Source organism: Nothoprocta perdicaria, unplaced genomic scaffold (genome assembly GCF_003342845.1).
Source record: "Nothoprocta perdicaria isolate Ctin4 unplaced genomic scaffold, notPer1 scaffold_237, whole genome shotgun sequence".
NCBI classification, from domain to species: Eukaryota; Metazoa; Chordata; class Aves; order Tinamiformes; family Tinamidae; genus Nothoprocta; species Nothoprocta perdicaria.
Window position 1 is genome coordinate 230028 of NW_020455463.1, and position 19056 is coordinate 249083.

General features: G+C 43.4%; 1 protein-coding gene across 1 annotated transcript in view; it reads right to left on the reverse strand.

Moving 5' to 3' along the window:
• Positions 1-455: 455 nt before the first annotated feature.
• The window catches only part of PTH1R (parathyroid hormone 1 receptor), a 103254-nt gene continuing 84653 nt past the window's right edge, over positions 456-19056 (reverse strand). The window contains exons 6-13 of the mRNA XM_026039683.1: positions 18740-18926; positions 16189-16342; positions 10034-10094; positions 7804-7870; positions 4916-5010; positions 3159-3300; positions 1948-1989; positions 456-1128 (exon numbers count right to left, since the gene is read on the reverse strand). Coding sequence (XP_025895468.1) covers positions 766-1128; positions 1948-1989; positions 3159-3300; positions 4916-5010; positions 7804-7870; positions 10034-10094; positions 16189-16342; positions 18740-18926 — 1111 coding nt within the window. The 3' untranslated portion in view covers positions 456-765. The remainder of the gene's footprint in view (positions 1129-1947; positions 1990-3158; positions 3301-4915; positions 5011-7803; positions 7871-10033; positions 10095-16188; positions 16343-18739; positions 18927-19056) is intronic.

The window sequence follows — 19056 nt, forward strand, 5'->3', positions numbered from 1 at the left end:
GTGATAACCACTTTTTCCACCCTAAAATTACACTCTTTTTGGCTTGCTCCTCAGGGTAAGGTGAAGTCAGCTCTCTCCCTCCACACAACATCTGCACGCTATTAATCCTGCCCACCCCAAACGAGCCTAGTTTTGGTAATAAGTGACAAGTGACATGGCTCATGGGAAGAACATGCCCCAAGTCGTCGGTCCTATCGGGCTGCCCATGACATGTGCAAGGCTGCATGGGCAGACAGCTACCGCCTCCGAGGGCTGTGTGTGCAACGGGACAGACTTTAAAAGGAAAGAGTAAACCCAACCAAAGCGGTGACCATGATGCCCAGGTGACTTGTACCCTCTCAAGAAGATGGTGGTGCACCATCCCCGCTAGACTTTTTGCTCTGCTTGGTGAGACTCTCCTCCTCCTCCGTCTGCAAAGGGTGAAAGGACCGTGCGCTGCTGTGCAGCCCTCCTTTGCAAACTCTCAGTATCTCTGCTGTTTGGCAGGTAGCAAGCAAGGCCCGCAGGTCTGGATAGCCCTGCCTCCAACAACACCAGGGAGACTTAGATCACTGAGTCTATGGATGTGATCAACAGCTGGCCACATTCGTGGCTCACTTTTTTTTTTTTTCCCCATATAACTTAACCTCCTGTTCCACAGAAGAGAGAAACTGTATGGAAACCCTTGGCATCCAACGCGTGGCCTGATATTCTTTGGCCCACTAAATGCTCTCCAGGAACCTTTTTTCATCCTTTTTGCTTCTTCTACTCTTCCTCCTCCTCTCTTTACATCACAGTCTCTCTTTCTTCTTCAACAAGTACTGTGGGTCTGTCTCCATCATAAAGTCCAGAGCCGTTCAGGTACTCCTCATCTTTATTGTACTGCTCTGGTCCAGAGGAAGGCATGGAGTTCTCAGAAATTGAGCCATTTTTTACATAACCTGGCAAATTCCGGTGTCCATTGAGGGTCCCTGGTATAAGTCTCGTATTGAGGTGTAGGGCAAGTGCCCCTCTCGTGGCTACATTTGTGATGCTGGTGTGGGAAACCATTGGTCCATAACTGTAGGTTGTACTCCCACTTCGTGCTTTCCTTTTAAAGTCAAGTGCTAATGTCCATCTGCTCCATGACTTCTTTATTTCTGCTTGGACCTGGAAGAAGGGAGAGACATGAAAAAAGAATGGGAGGAAAGAAATACAGAGAATCATGAGAAATAAAGAATATCTATAGACAAAATGGACAATTTTTTTTTTGAGAATTTAATTGTAAGGAATAGAAAAATCATGTTAGATCCTGATAAATGTCCCATTGAAAACTTCACTGGAGACACTTAGGGAAGAGAAAATTAAAATGAGATTGACATTGATTTCATCTTGGGGTTATGTTTAAGGGCCTAAACAACTTACCTTTAGTTGCATTTACACCTAAAATGGGCATCTATAAAGTTAGGTCAAACCAGGCTTATTCTGGACCATGAAAGTAGCTCTACTCTTTCACATATACCTATACTGACCATCTAGTTTTTGGTTTACTACTGAGAGAAATGAAGTAAACAGCTTGGGAATTGTCTGAACCCTAGAGCATGTCATACTTGAAAAGGAAAGTAAATAGTCAAAAAAGCCTAAACAAACAAAAGAATTTTTTTTTTGAACAGGCAGCTGCTCTATTCTTACACTTTTCTTCTTGCTACAGATCAGAAATTTAGCAGCACTTGAGCTGAGAAAAATGGAAGATATTTTTTTTCACCCTTTTTCCTATAGCTACTTCCAGTAGCAACTTTAATTGTGGCAGATTGTCCTGGATGTCTCCTATGATCAAAAGAGAACATGTGAACTTGCTACATGAACTGGTAGATCATTCTGGGAGTGAATGGGTTGGTTCTCTGGAATAAGTGGGATTACACTGATGTGTGCCCACCTAACCACCAAAATTTGGAATGAATCTAGCAAAGAAGGGAAAGAAAGACTCACCTCTCCATTGCAAAAACAATATATGATGGCAACAAAAAATCCCTGGAAGGAAGAAGAAACAACACATTAATACTAATCGTGATGTATCTGAGTATCTGTTTCCTGATGCTGCTAACCAGCATCCCTATGCTCCCATGAAATTAATAGCATTTATAATGTGATGAATATAATATGAGTGCTCCAGTGCTCTCTCAGTGCTCCATAGTGCAAGAGAGACAGATGGACATAGCAATTTTCCTGCAGACTATATAAAATGTAGATAGATGATATAAGGATTATGGATCATAGCTTCACTGAAATATTTGCTCGTCCCCCACCTTCCCACTGAGGTTTTGTAAAGGCTCTGAGATGGTAAATATGTGCCTGGGAAGGTGGTGGGTTCATGGATAAAATCAATGAGCACTTCCAATGGTTTACATGTAGATAATTCTGCTGTAGGACTGGAGGATGGAAGATGGCACCAAAGATGCTCTTCCAGCTCTGGTTTGCACTGAAGTATTTGCACAATTAGCAGTACCAGTAAGAGCATCCAGGCATGAGCAAACCATACACATCTTTCTGTGGGCAATATTTTAACAAGATTTTGGTGGGGTAACTCATTACTTTATTCCATTGGTATCCAATAGTTTCTCTAAGCTTTCATTGGGCCAATCCCACTGTCTGCCTTTAGTCCCCTGTGCCCGGTATCCTCAGTGGGAAGTAGTGAGCCAAAAGTAATCTATCAGGGAAGGGGATGCAGTAACCATAATGCCCGACTTGTAGTGAGATGCTAATTTTTCCTGCAGTGTCTTCTGTAGGACCAGCCTTGGAACTGAATCTGCACTATGCCCAAACCTAGAACTGAGGGATCTATTCACAGGTTTGAAAGAGAATTTGGGACAAGGAAGCAGCAAGGTGATTTAAAACAGTACGTCTCTGTGGAGCTCTACCAAACCTACCTTCAACCTTATTCCAGAGGGAATTCATGGGGCAAGTTATCTTTCAACAGGCACATTTTTTGTTGGACATGCTGCCCTTTTTTTTTTACCTTGTGCTTTGCAAATGTAAACCATGCTCAATGCTAAAATAGAGTCAAATCATCTTGTGAAAGAAATCTGACATGCTGAGAAAACAACTCTGTTTCCAAAGAGAACACCTTGCACTCTAAGGTCCCTTTTTTTCTGCACTGAAATTCTCATGGTTTTCTCCCCCTAATTTAACAGTTACGGTACCTGGAAAGAGTTGAACAGCATTTCATAGTGCATTTGAACTTGCCAAAGAATCCCTGACACATCTGTGTATGGCATAGCCATGAAAACAATATAGTGAACGCCAAACAGAGGCATAAGGACGAGGGTAGATTTCAGCAGCTTCCTGTAAGAACAAGGAGAGAGGGAGTTAGGGGTTGGGGTGGACTTCCCAGTGTGGTGGGTCCACCGGCACCTTAGGTGTTTATCTCACATCATTTTGTCCTGGTTCCCATATCCACCCTGGATGGGCCTAGGTATCTTACATTTGCATTGTGGTGATGTACTCATCCACAGCTTCAAGCTGTTGAATTTCTTTGTAGCATGTGGACCAAGGTGGTCCATCCCTCAGCACAGCTAGTCTAGCCCTCTCCAGGACTAGAGTGGTGGTTGGTCACTAGTCTTAGAGGCATCTGGAGTTTCAATATTCCCTGGAAAGAGCCTTTTTGGAGGACCTTCTTTACTGTGAGGATGACAGAGCCCTGGAACAGGCTGCCAAGAGAGGTTGTGGAGTCTCCTTCTCTTTAAGTCTTCCAAACCCACCTGGGTGCAACGCTGTGCCATGTACTGTGGTTGTCCCTGCTGGAGCAGTGGAGTTGGACTACATGATTTCTAGAGGTCCCTTCCAACCTCAACCATTCTGTGATTCTGTGACCTACTCCATCTCAAGATCACACTGCAGCAGGACAGGGAGGGCATCTACAATACGGGCCCCAACACTTGGCTGACTTTGTCCCTGCAGGAACCTACCTTGCCTGCAAGTGAACTAGTTGAAGGATTAAACCCTCTACCAAGAGTTACAACAAGTGACCGAGTGCAGGCAATCATTGGGAAGGGTGGACATCACCAGCAGAAAGACCTGGTACCTCGTGTGTCAATTGGCAACCACCAAGGGAATCAAAAATATTAAAAAGAGCAGGGCCCATCCAAACCATAATTAATAACAAACTTGAGCCAGAGAAAAATAAATAAATAGCCAAATCAGAGTCCTGACAAGGTAGTTAAAAAAAAAATAAAAAGCAGCTTTAAATGAAACGTCCTGTGTTTGGAGAGGGAGATGGTAGCAATGAACTCATGGTTGGCAGACGAGCTCCTTCTGCCCTCCCCTTTCTCAAGCTTGATGCTGATCAGTCCAGTTTGAGAGACCGTGAGAAGCTGGAAAAGCTCTTATGAAGAAAAGGTGTCTCAGCAATCTACTTTTTCTGTCCAGTTTTGACTATGATACGAATATCCTAAATTATCAAGGGAGAAGAGCTGGCAGAACAAAGCAAAATAAAACAAATGAGGAAATGCCAGATTTCCTGTGAAGAGTCAGGGATCTTTTTTTATTCATTTCATCAAATATACTGAAACACTAGACGAAAGTCATGTTTAACAAATTCACCAAGTTTTACAAAACGGAGAGAAATAAATAAATAAATTTTAGAGGTTTAGGGCTTCAGCAGTATAAGCATGGCTTTTAATTTTTTGCACTATGGGTTCAAAGTTGGCAATGATGAAAAGTCTCTGGGATGGACATTTGGGCTCAGCAGTTCAAACAGCTTAAGAAAGGGTGTAGCTTGTCCCTGAACATAGTTTGTGGTTGATAAACGGACAGAGAGAACCTGAGAAGACAAGGTCTGATTTTAAGTGTCTAGAATAATTTCATCTGAATGGATCATCCTGGCTTTCCTGTGCAACTGATAGGCAGAAACAGGTATTTTTGACATCTCCCAGAAAAGTGGGGAGGGAAAGTGACTCACCTGTACTGTTGTCTTGAATCACACCTCCCTGCATTTGTCTCTCGTAGCTTGGTTGCTAGGACTCTGATAATATTGATAAAAAGAATAAAATTTACCTGGAAGAGGGGAAAAAAAAAAAAGAGGATAACTCTTAAAAAATATTCCATCCAATGCTTAAGTCATCCAGTCAGCTCTTTCCCCTTGGCGGGATGAGTCAAGGGTATGTAGCATGGGGTCACCTTCTACTCTTGCTCTGTGTCTATCTCATTCTGGGAGAACTTCTGCTGTGAGAGTGATGAGCTCTTGGGAAAGACTCAGTGTCTTCACTAGATCAGGCCAAGTATGTTCAACCTGATTGGCTCTTAACTTGCTCTTGTTTAAAGGAGATAAAGAAGGATATCTATCTATCTATCTATCTATCTATCTATCTATCTATCTATCTATCTATCTATTTATATATATATATATATATAATGTTCTCCTGGGATCCTCAACCCGTCCTGTCTTGCAGCAGAGTCTGTCATGTTGTAAGCAAAGCCTGAATAACCAGTTACAGGGAAATCTGTTGAAACACCACACAAAATGACCCCAGCTTCTCAGAACCAGCATATTACCTTTGGCTAGGGTAATATAGGGTAACATCAAGAGAGACTTGATGCAGTGAGCTGGCAATGCCTGCATTTTATTCTTATGCCATTGGCAGCAGGAGCTCACTCAAAAGAGGATTTCTGTGTCGGGGTTAATGCTGATGCCTATGGCTTCTCTAGAGGCCTGTGACAATCATTTGACTTCCCCGTGGCCAATATAGTTTTTGGAGAAAACAAATTATCATGTTGCACAGGTTTGCAGTTTTATGCCAGAGGGAAGCATTGTGGACTTCTAGTTTGATCTCCAGCAAAACACACTCCATAAGACCTCCTTGTGTTCATTTTCATTTGAGCTCCTGGGGATGGGGATTTCAGTATTTCCATGACGGAGATCCTACCACAACCATGGGTAAATTGTTCCAATGGTTAATTATCTTCACTGGTAAAACAAGTAGTTCCCTGAGCAGCTGAATGAGCGTGGCCTCATTTGCTATGGCTTTGTCTTCTGTGGTTGAATTCTTTCTCATTTAACGAGGTGCAAGTTCTTTCGGAACAGATTCCCCCTGTTTAAAAAATGGGGTGAGTTTGCACTACGTCTTTTTCCTCAAAAAAGGAATGGGTAGAACTTGTCTCCTGTATCTCTTTGGCTGTTTTCATGAGGTTTGTGGGAATTTAACATCTATGCAGCCCAAACCCGTTGGTTACATTTGGTTGGAATTTACTGACTGACACGGCAGTTATGAAGGAGGGATGGATAGATGGACAGGCAAGGAAGCCCACAGCCTGGGGGCACGTCATTTATTTTGGTTGGAAACCAATCTGAAAGAAAATGAAGGCTTTGTTTCTCAGATGAACCTTTCCAGGTTCAAAATCTTAACAACAGGATCTTGTTCTGCATTTGTCTGCTAAATTGAAGGTATCCATCCTTATCACAGGGGAGAAACTCCCCTGACTTTTACTGAAACAAGTACTAGGTTTTTAAAAAAAATCCAGACAACCCATGATATTGAAATTAGTAGTAGAGTGGAGGAATTTCAAACCCCTCAGATTTCAATTTCTCTGCAAACTCATCCAGAAAATGCATGATTTCATCCAGCAACATACGGCCAGCCAGTATGGGAACGGAAAAGACAGCCAAGTGAACAATATGAACCCACAGAAATTAAACAGAAACAACCCACAGAATATTTTTGCATGATAAATAGCTGCATTTGCAAATAGCCAGGGTACAGGCACAACAGAGCCTCATGGAGAAACATTATTTTTACAAGGACAAGCCTCAATTGAGCTCTTTCTCCTCTGCTAATTGGGCTTTAAATTAAATGCAACGGGGTTGCTGGCATTCATCTGCTTGAACTATATGAACTTTCTCTTCTATCCTACTACTTCTTTTCCAGCGATGACAAGGAGGGCTTGGTGATTTGTTTCTTCCAAGGTGCCTATGTAATTGCAGGTGGAGAATTCCATCAAAATTTAAATTTGGTGAAGAAAAGAAGAACCTTCAAAGTACTAAGGAGCTCACCTAATTATACATAACAACACAGTCACCTCACAACTTTTCCTGATGTTTATGGGCAAATGGTCTCTTTTTCTTCTCACCTACACTGATTGTCTTCCAAGGCCTCCTTATTTGCAAGTCAGATCAAGGTATATGCGACCTGATGCAAAGCTCTCCAATGGCTACAGGGAGATCCATAGTGACTCCACTCCACTGCTCATGGGCGGATGTGTAAATGGACTAAAAGTCATGCAGGTGTGGACAAGCTCTTTCACATGCAATCTTGTACCCATCAGAAGATGGAGTAAAGGGAAACCATAGAGAAAAGACAGAGGGCAGAAACCTCTGTTAACAAAACCTCTTAAGAACAGGTTCCCTAGCTAATTGGCACTTTCTTCAACTAAGTGTGTAACCACCTGCTAAATTCCCCATACATATTCGTATAATGACCTCCCTAGCTTCAGAGAGGTCATTCCTCCATCTGAATAATGTCACTTCTATCCTTTCTGACCCCTCTCGCTCTCATATGTGGACAGAATTGATTTTCTGTGAGTGCCCGAGACTGTGCCTGCCATTGGATCCATAGATCATGACTGTTACGGTCTATCTTTCATCTCCTTTGAAAACTACCTTTGGGATATATCAAGCTTTCACTGCGTCAGGAAAGAGAGTCTGAAATGATCCGATGACATCGAAGCATCCCTAGGGAAAAAGGTTTGGTTTTGTCATGGAACCCCGCATTATAATCCCCAATTAAAATGTCTCATGGGAGCATGTTGTGTTTTGCACATTTTACACACCACTTGTTATGAGCCAGTACTCACCACGATAGCTGCCAGGATGGGCACCTGAATAATCCATTTTAAATTGCCAGCACTCAAGTCCCAACACCTGAGAAGAGATTGACATCCTATCAGGAAGTCATTGGTTGCACAGGGAAATAGCCTCCATGTCCTGTTTGCTAAACCCAACCCAAGAAGATGGATTCTTCCAAGGCTCTAATTCTCCTTTCAGTCAGCAGAGACTCAAAGTAGCCCTCCTCCTTTTGTCATAGCATTCCCAACTGAAATCCTTGTTAAATGTATTTATAGCTATGTTCTCCAGAATTCAAGGATCTTCCCTTTCTGCAATAATGATCATCCTCGTGTGTGGACATGTTTACCTTGAGCTTACAGCCCAGCAGAATAGTTTGGTTGTTGAGTTATTGCTCAGCAGCTGTGGAGGGACCTTTCTGTGTTTGCATAAGTTATCTTGAGTTGACGTAAAGGGGGCTGCAGCATACAGCTTATGCTCACAGGTGGGCTGGGCAGGTACATTGGGTACATTGACAAATAGTGAGATATCCTATAAAGATGCAGCATGATCTGCCTTGGGGCATCATAACAGAAAAAAGCTGTAGTGAAAGTAGTCAGGTTTTGGGGAAAAACAGATAAATTGTGCTGAGCTTTGCTGAATTTGCCTTATATTACCGCTTGAAACGAGCCAGCAGAAATTTGTATGAGGACAAACCGTGTTCAACTATAGAGCAGTGAGATGCAGGATTGTGTGTTTTTACATTCAATTACTGGGATTCTTTCAACTCTGCTCTTATAGTGAGATCCAGCCATGCCCCAAAGAAGACTTTATCATCTCTACACCTCCAACTCGTATCCTCTGCTCCCAATAGCAGTGAGCATGGGGAAGGATGAGCTGTTGGTGGCCATGGATGCTTGTCTCTGGCCATCTGGCTTCTGAATATGGGCTGAACGTTGCTTCCTTGCAGGCATTTCCAGCAGCTATTGAATAGTCGCTCAGTGTTAATTACTCTGAATTCTCTCCAACCACAGGGAAAGAAGAGTGCCACAGGCCTTTCTTTATCTGAGTCAGCCAGCCCTTACATGGTAGCTGTAGCTCTTATATCATGGGCCAAATTCTGCCTAGGCAACTGTTCAAGGAAGGTGAGAGACAGAGGCAGAAAAACCACCAGTGCTGACTTCAAGGCTCTACAAGTGGGAACCCTTGCCAACGCAGATGTGTCATACTAAAGTAAAAGGGTTGTGCTACTAGTTTCTTCCAAGTCCAGAACTGAAAATTCATTTGGAGAACAGTCTTGTTCCCAGGCAAAGCCATTTGAAATCCTGCCTAGGGAACCCCATGCTCTTGCTGGGAGACCATTAGCAGATGGATACTGCTGTGATGTCAAGTTTGGGCTCTGCTTTACTGAATGATTGCATCGGAGTGTGAAGATTAGGTGCTATGGATGTTTCATTCACCATAACAGGAGAACATGAGGCCATCAGGGTGGCTGTATTGGGCCAAACCAAAGAATCAGCTAGTACAGTGTCTTGTTTCATACAGTAGCCAGAAAGTGAAGTTTAGAGAGAAAAAGGCAAACAGGCAGTAATATTTTTCCCGATTATCCTTCCAACTCTCTGCAGTTCAGGAGAACTTTCTGAGCCAAAACATTGTCTTAGTATTTAATACATCTGGAGGAATTTATCTTCAAAGATTTTGTGAAAAGGCTTTTTAAATCTAAGTGCATGTTGGAGTCCACCACGTCCTGCAGCCAGACATTTGCAGCCACTCTACCTGACCAGTGACAAATCTCTTTCTTTGGACTATGATGAATTTAGTATCTCCCAACTTCATGCAATGCTTTCTAGTTGAACTAGTGGAAGAGGCTGTGAACAAGTGAACATCTCTATCCATGATGTGAGGGTTATTCAGGATTTTATGGGCCTCCATCCTGTCCCTTGCTTGCTATGTACCAGTGATACGATGCTATACTGGTGACATTAAAGTGTGGAAGTTTTACTCCTACCACTTTCATGGATCTCTACTGGTATGTCAGCTGCGGGTGCTCACCTATGCCAAAATCTGTAAAATGAAAGGAAAGTTACATTCACCCTATTCTTCTCTGCCACACAACCTATAGGTTTGCCAACTTCATACCAGAAGTGGCTTCTGGCCTTGCCTCGTTCCTCTTTTCCTTTCTGTTCACCACAAAGTCATCAGTGCTAAAAACCCCCCAAAGGCATCAATATGTCAAAGGAAGAAAATTTTACTGGGACTTACTCTGTGTCAGCTAGAGTGGCTCTCACGCTGGCCCACGCTGTAACAAATACAGCAGGGAGTCCTGCAAAGAAATAGAAATCAAATTGAGTGAGTAAGCCGGGGGTGGAGGGCTCCCTTCTGCACAAACACAAACGGAGAGGACAAGTGCAGGAGTGAAAGACAGAGTTTTTAAATATTCAAGCATAATTTTGATTTTGTTCTTGTATCTTTTCAGTAATCCAAGCATAGTAAACTAGGCTGTGGCAAGAACTGTATTCTGAAGCCAAATGGAATGGATATATCTGCCCTACTCCCAGCTTTCAAAAGAGAGCAGCATGTTTTCCAAATCTGTCTACCAGGAGCAGGTATGGCTCATTCTACCTTATGAATCATGCTTAGGAAATGCATAGGTAAGATCCAGCTGGCCTGAACCTGGAGTACGTGGTGGGCTTGACAGAACAAATGAGCAGGTTCCTGTGCCCGTGCCTGTGCCCTTGCTCTGCGGTTGCTTTGTGTTTCAGCCTGGAGGATCTGAATCTGGGCCAAGGATCCCTGATCCAGCCAACACATCCAGCTGGATGCAGAGATGGGTTTCATGTAGCACGTCATTCCCAAGATATTTGTTCCTTTCCAGTGACTCCAAGGAAAGACGGATCTATAGTCAGGCTTGGACCAACATCTCCCAGGGCAGTGACTTCAGTACGCTGGAAAGTTTCAGAATCCATAATGTTTGGTGGAGGCTCTACCAGCAAGTAAACAGGGTCACGGCACGACCTTGGCGACTTCTAATCATCATATGCAGTTTAGGCTGCTAGCCAAGTCCTAACACACTTAAGACCAGCCATATGTCCCCAGACATCCTTGGGAAGCATTCATTCTGTCACCCTTTCCTTGGGAGAAGAGAGAGGTTGGAGAAACAGTTTGACTGTAGAGTTGTGAGCTGAGCCATGCCAGCTGGCTTGAAGATTGCAGAATAAATCTTGACTCATTCAATTTACAGGAAAAGATGCAGCATATAGGGCAAACACCCTATGGACTAACTGAACTGTACTACTATAAGAATTGCACCACACTATGCATCATGGATTGAGCAGATGTCCTTCATGGAAGCACCACAGTAGAGCCCGAGTGATGATTTGACTAAGGAAATAAGTGGTAGTAATGAGATGAAGGAGAAAGCTTTGGAGGGTGAAGTTGGTGGCCAAATATTTTGGAATAAAGTGTCAACAAGCCTTTCGCAGATGATAATTCTCTTCAAGATTTTCTTGACCCAATTCTGATCTCAGACAGAATGGATTAAAGCAAGAAGGACTGACTGCAGAAAAGATTATTAGTGGAATTCAGGGTAATACTTGCAAAATATTTTAGCCCATGATTTGCTCCTGAATGAACCATCTTCTTTTCAGCACAGCTACATTGGGCAATATCTTTTTCCCTGCAAAAAGTAACAGAGTCGCCAATATCCAAATGGAATCTTTTATTTATTTTTTTAGGGTCCAGTTCTGCTTTATTTGTACAACTGAGTCCCCTACTGGCTTCCCTTAAAAGGTAGGATCAAATCCACAGTAGCTTCCACAAATTCGAGAAGAATAGCCCCTTTCAGGTAAAAAAAAATTAAAATTAAAAAATAAATAAAGGCGACATTTATCACCGATGACTGTAAATATGCTGTTCACAGCCTAAGCTCATTGGAGCTCGGCATGCATAAGCACACGCTTAACTTTCAGCATGCACTTAAGTCTCATTAGAGTGCTTAAAGTCTTTCCTGACCACGGGCGCTTTCCTGAGCTGGGGTGTGGAGAGGGGACGCCTGTCTCATATACATGTGGACAACGGGGCCGTTATCTTGGTTGGAACCTTTAAATGCCACGGTAATATAAGAAAGCATAAATAATTAAACACAGAGCCTCTCTCAAGGCCAGCGGAGCACCGCTGCCTACAAAGGCACATTTATAAGGAATGTGTCCCGCTGTACAATCCCATGTGATAGTTGGCCTTAAAGAGAAAATACTTAACCTATTGCACTGGAAATGTGTGAGCGTTTTGGAGCAGTGAGGGGGGACGCAATGATTTCTGTTGCAATGCTCACTGCCTGCTTCCTCCTCAATATTAATCACCCATCTATGAAAAATGCAAGCGGGGGTTGAACTACTGGCTGCATCAGCAAAGGCTTAAGCTCATATGACTTTGCTGATATCGCTGGTGATATTCCAGTTTATACCAGCTGAGAAACTGGCCTTATTCAGAGGTTCATAGAATCATAGAATGCCGAAGGTTGGAAGGGACCTCAGAGGTTCAATGCTCACTCACTCTTGTGGGACTCTAATTTTGGAAAACGGGCTGCCTCAGATATTTTTGACTGTATTTGACACGTACTTGATCATCCCTAGCTCGTTCTGTGCTTTGGAAAAGTGGCTGCTCTCTTTTCTGCTAATCCTGTGCTGTGTCTGAGGTTCCTAGCAACAATAAAATATACAGGACAGAATGCTTATATCTGGGAACCTCTATGTGTAGATTTATTATGTCCCGTACGCTGCTGCCTCACTCCACTCAGGCAGTTTAGGAAAAGGCTCTTTGACATTTTCTGCACAGAGTGGATTCCTGGCACCAGTTTTATTGCTACGTTTGTCTTTCTGCATGTCCAACATGCTCAAATTTTAGACTAACCCAACCAGAATAAAATGCACAGTTTGGGCTGTCAGGTAATTTCCAGCATTGACTCCTTCCTTCTCATTCTGGCAAGTTGGTCTTTAAACTTGAAGAATATCTAGGCTTAACTTTTTATCCGTCATCCCTTTAGATTTTGTCTGGCAGAATAAATTTCAGTGTTCCCACCCAAAAGATTTTGATGCCCTGAGATAGGTAGTCCTTTGTGCTTGAACTGCTATGGCAGGGGGCCTTCAACCAGGACATCATCACCAAGAGCCTCAAGGCCAACAAATTCAAGAGACCCACGAAGCAAAGAAGCAGATACCCAGGAGGATGAAGCTCTACAAAGAGGAAAGTCACCCGTGATGAAACACGTTTGGCCAATGCTCTAGGGCATGCAAGTTTCCAAAAATCTCCCAGTCTCTGGGACACAGGGATGCAGGTGCGTATGGATGGGTGGATGCACCGTGCATGCATGGCCAACGGGATACAGGCAGATCCACGCCGGGTGGCGATGCTGTCAGTGACTTCTACAGAATCCACATTGTATGCGCTGTGCATTTCCAGCTAACACACACAGTGTGTACAATGCAGGTGCTATAAAGTCGGGAGTCTCCACAGCAGCCCGGGAAGGTGCAAACCTCTCAAGCTAAGGCAACGTCTTTTTGACCACCCTGCAACTTCCCGCTTGCCTTTCACGTGCAATGACAAGAAGCAGCCAAAGAAGCACACGCAGCAAGCACACCGTTCATGATGTGTCTCCAAGCACTTGGAAAAGCGGCTTTCATGCATGTGTTGAAGCTATGAGTAAGAGAGAAGGTTGCAAAGCTACTGATGGGAGAAGATTAGACACATCAATCTTGAGGCTCCCTGTTATGCTCATTTCCACCTAGCTGAGTGCCAGCGTTGCCCATTCAATGGGAAAATTAATGCAGTGTGAAGGAGAAATGCCACTGGAATCAGCTTGGGTTTTCTAGCTACTGGTCATGTTTCTTAGGCTTCCATCATAAAACAGCTGTAGGGAACTAGAAGTTTGCTGAGGAATTTAATTGTTGTCCTTAATATTTTTTACTTTCTATTTGATAGTTCTTGGCAATAATAAAAAAAAGATTACTTTCTGTCATCAGTGAATGCCTTGTGACTACCAGTGTGCCTTGGACCTTCAAGGAGCTGTGCTTGGTTATGTCAGTGAGGATGTGGCCTGAAAAGGCTTCACTAAATCTTTGAGTCCTATATCAAAGGGTACCTATGCACTCTGTTTTACTTAATGGTCTGGAAAAAAAGTTGTTGTAGAGTGATTTTTGCTTTTCCTTGCTTTGGAAATTTCCAGGCAGGCTAAATGCTCAGTTGTTTATTGTTACACAAGGAAGACATCCCAGATTTTGGGGCAAACATGTCTTTTTTTTTTCTGTAGCGATGAGGAATGTCGTAATTATTTATCACTGACTCCATGTTGTTCCTTGCTGTGGTATGGGCAGGATCCAGTGCCCACTGCAGGGAACTGGAGTTTTTCCACCGCCTCCAGTGGGTCTTGGATTGGATCACCCTTCCCCGTTCCCAAAAGCTATCAAAGCAATACGTCCATGCGGGCGCATGTGTGTACATTATCATGCTAATCAAAACAAAGCAAAAACAAATGCAACCAGAGGGATCGTATGTTCTCATTCCAAAGGAATTTAAATTAAGGCAGCCTCAGACTTTTGGAAGCACATTGATGACTGCTGTTGTGACAGGTGTGACTTGAGCCCTGTGGTTCCCCTGATAAAATGATTACACTTTGGTGGTGGTTGGAAGAATTAATGAGAGGAACCCCTGCCCGTTAGACTGTTTTTCTCTGGCGGCAGTATGGGCAGCACCAAGCTGCTTTTTTCATGTTGAACTTTGGGCATTGCTTTCCAGCTGCTGCTCTCTCTTCCAGAATTTGCTCAAGTCCGCTCTGTACAATGTCATGCCATTCTCTGGGAAGCAAATTTTACCTGGTGTGAAGGTTTTGAAGAGGCTTTGGTGGGATTGTTTATTTGACTTTTGTTTTGTTTTGTTTTGTTTTATTTTATTTTATTTATTTAAGAGATGATATTTAAATCCTCCCTGTCTTGCAGCAGCTAAGCTAAGAAATGAAGTGCTTTTTGGAAAGATCCCCCAAAGGGTCTCTCTTGATTTATTTATTCATTTTTCTCCAAACCCACCACCTGACAGGGATTCAGCTTTGCCAGGCCTGGGAAATGGGCGCCCATTCTGGGATTCACGTCTCACCCTTACTATATAGAAGCATGAACAGTTCTGCCTTAGGCATCAGATGAACAGGAACACCAAGGATGGAGGTTATCTGGCTTTTGGGATCTTGCTCCTCCATAAGCCCAGTGGGGAAAAAGGGAGGTTTTGGAGAGCTGTCCTGCTGGGTGGGCTGCCCTGGGCTAGTAAACTGCTTGCTAGATGTGATGGCAGAGAAAAACACTAGTTTGTCATTTATTTCCTGGCATCTTGCCTAATCCTTTTCTTATTTAATAGGTCTTTCATTTATTTCTAAGTGATGTCCACAGGCTCTTCCCAGCCTGGGAGTAGCTAAGACCGTCGTTCTCCAGAGCTTTGGTTACACCATGGTTCACTCGACACCCAAGAGCTCAGGTTTTCTTCCTGAAGAAATGAAGTCCTGGAGCAGAGATGGGGTGGTGTACACATTAGTTCTTGCTCTAAAATGCAGCCAGGATGTGGCTTGGTGCGTTTTGGACCTGGGAACTGGGAAGTGATCCTGGACCATCCAGTCTAGATGTAACCACAGGCACCTCTGAAGCAGTGTTCCTGATGTAAACTCCTACATGGACTTGCACCCTGCTATTCTTAGTTATGTCCTTGAAGATCATCCAATGTTTCCTGTACTCCTTTACAATTCACACACTTTGGACAACTGTTGGTAGTTGTTTTATTGTCCTCGGTCTACCAGCACCTCATTACTCCTTGCAAGCCAAAGCTAATACCAGGAGTGAACAAAAAGCACATTCTCTTCTGAAATGCCTGTGTTTGCAACGCCTTTCTTGTTGACCACTCGCTCTGCACCCACATCCCTCCCCTTTCCCATTACTCCAAGAAAAGATGCCTGGATTAAAAAAAGGGTGAAAGAATGTTTTTCCCACAAATTGCAGGTTTCTACTGGTGCTCCAACACTTATGAAACCTCAGGATCTTTTTAAAGCAGTGGAGATCAGAGGTAGGAAACCAGAGTTCAGGCCTGGCATTGGGAACAGATGCCTGCAGCCTCTTCCAACTTTCCGACCCTTCTAGATCAGCACAGATTTCCCAGCAGGATCTCAGCTGAGCCATGAAACCAGGTCCCTCTTGCCCTTGTAGGTAAGATTTCATAGGACAAAAATTTCACTTTACAAAGGTTTCATGGGAGTACTCACCTCTCCTTGCAAGAGCCACTGTGTCTTAGACATGCCTCTCCATATCTTCATTGCATGCACTATCATCTGCTTCAAAACCACCCTCAACAGGCTTCCTGAAGGACAGCTCCAAGGAGGAATCACTTACCCCAGCCAAATAATGTGAATCCCCAAAGATACTTCTTCTCTGAGAAAAATGCCATGAAGATGAGGCTGTGGAGATAGAGCCCTTCCACCAGAATCCAGTAGTAATTCGTTGCCAGGAAGTAGAGGAAGAAGGTGACTGCTACTTTACAGCCCACCTGCAACAACCACAAGAAGATGGTTATGTTAGAAATGTGGTGTGAAATTCTTGTCCCATCTAACAAGCCCAAGAAGTGCTGGAAAAAAGAGATGGATAAGTGGAAAAAAAAAAAAGGGAAAACTCTGTTGAAGGATTTTTACATGGGGGAAAAACAGTTTGAGCATAGAAGTTATGCACAATTCAGTACAAAGTTGCTCCTAGCCTGACATCGTGTCTCCAACAGCAGGATACTGTGGCATAACACTTCTAGTGAAGAGAGATATCCTTCTTCCAACATTTCTTAACTCAAATAGAAAAGAAAGGCTGCAAAATAAGGGTGTCATGTGGGGTTAATTGGTACAAAATTGGTACACAATCATATCCTGTCAATGTGGCATGGATCCTACTAATGCAGACTCTGGGTAGACCCAATGTGATAGAAACTCTACTGCCAAACACATCCTACAGCAGCAGCATGTCTCTGTATAACATTTTACTTTAGAGAAATATAAAATTAACACTGTAGACCTTAGAGCAGCATGTATAAAATGTCAGTGATATGTGCCCTGTAAATAAAAATGTTTATTTTGCCCAGCCTTTATGCTAATTCTTCACCAATCAAAATAAATATACATATATTATACCCACCTATTATATATACAGATAGTATATATAATATATATATTATGTATACATACATACATATTTTCTTCTACGGACCTAGAAATGAGACAAAATAGAAAGATATTTTAATTCTGTGCTCACAAAAATCACTGCCTGCCCACCGACATGGAGTGGCAGGCAATAACTGCAAAGCTCCCACTTCACTTGGAAACAAACAAAATACGTTAATTGTCGCCTTCATCGCTCATTTGCTTTTCAGCTCAGGAGAATGAGAAATGCTGTTTAATTGCTAATACTCATATATTATCCCTTTTATTCCTTATAATATGTCCAGCCCGAAGAAAAACAACAACAAAAAAAGAAAAAAAAAAGAACACAATGCAGTAAAACATTTTGTGCTCTTTTCAAAAATAAGTGTTTTGGAGTGTGCTGAGTGCTCCAACCAAAGGCTTGCCAAAATAATGAAATGGGTCTCTGAAACAGGAAGGAAACATGATAGCAGAGTTGCATTTGGAGGATTTGAACACACAGCAAGACATTTTGCACATGCTGACTTTATGCTAAGGTATGACCCTTCTCATTCATAACCTGAAATAACCTTTGGAGACGCCACGATGCAGAATTTAACTATCCAGGAGACAGGGAAAGGTGCCTGCATAGTAGAAGGTAAACCAGTTTGGCTGTTTTTAGAGTGGGGTCCTAAACTGGCATAAAGTGGTACGGCATGTCTAAAATTTTCATGGTAGAGGTATTCCCTCCTTCTCTTGGGTGCATGCAGCATCCAATAATATGTGCGTGACAAGTCCTCATATCTAGAGTGCTCCATTGGAAATTTGTGATGAAGCTAATGACAGAGGGGCAGAATGTTTCAGCAGGTGGAGAGCTCTGAATCTAAGCTCCATTCCCACAAACACATGGACAATGTGCCTCCGTCTGAGCTCTTCATGCAGTGAAGATGACGATGGGGATGAACATGATCATTCTGGAGTCAAGCTCACCAGATCTTACTTCAGTTTTTACATGAGGATATAGTTAGTCATGTCATTGACTCATCTGTATTGACTAGATCTTTGCTTCATCTGAGAACAGATGAACCTAACATGTCTCCCTTGCAGACATCTGCTTTTGTTCAAGTAGATGTCAAGTTTTGTCCCTCCTAAAATGACTTGCACCAGAACTGAGGGAAAGAAAACACAGCATGAGCAATCAGCCCTGCACGATGTCTACTGCTGACTTCCTTCACAAGCTGCCTCTGCTTCATCTCTGGAGTCAGGACCAAGTGTCTTCCAAGCAATGTTGAGCCAAGGCTTTGCTGCATCTGTAGCAGCAGTCTGGTGGCACTAGTGTTGTAGCACAGAAAGGTCTCCCTGGTTTGTACAGAGAGTAGTTCAAGTAGGAAAAAATGACAATTACATGCTGAGATGGGAAAAGTGCAGCTTGTGAAATGTGAGCACTGATGTGCCTTGCGTAGTGATAGCCAGTGGTGTTTGCAGAGCCACCAACTTTATGGAGCACCGGGAGAGTTGTTTAAAATGGCAGCTGTAGGTATCTACAAAGCCCTGGCTTTGCCTTTGGTTGCTGTAGGGAAAAATTCTTCCTGTGCATTTTCGCTGGGCCAGTGAATTGAGTGGGACTGGGAAGGGATGGGTAGAAGCTGCGGAGGGCAAAGACAGGAGCAGAGTGTTGGAGTCCCTCCATAGGGCAGAGAGTTCCCACCAAAGAGGTAAAATGATGGACTGAAGTTGATGGAGAGAAGAGCCCTGGAGGGATGGAGAGCTCTGGCCATACTCACAAATTGAGACTTGTCTGCAGGAGGTGCTTCCGTAATGGACTTCAGGTCTTCCTCTGAGATCCGCTCCATCTCCTCCAGCGCTGACCCGGAGTACAAGACCGCGTCCTTCACGAAGATACTCACAGCTCTCAGCATGAAGGAAACAAAGAGGTGCATGTGGATGTAGTTCCTAGTGCAGTGCAAACGCCTGGAAGAGACAGAGAAAGATTGAAAAGGCTGAGAGTGCCTGTGGGACGGATTCAGGGTCATCTCTGGCTCGTAGGAACCCCAGCTTCTCACAGGGACAGTGTCACCACGAGGAAGCAGTGCTAGTGCCA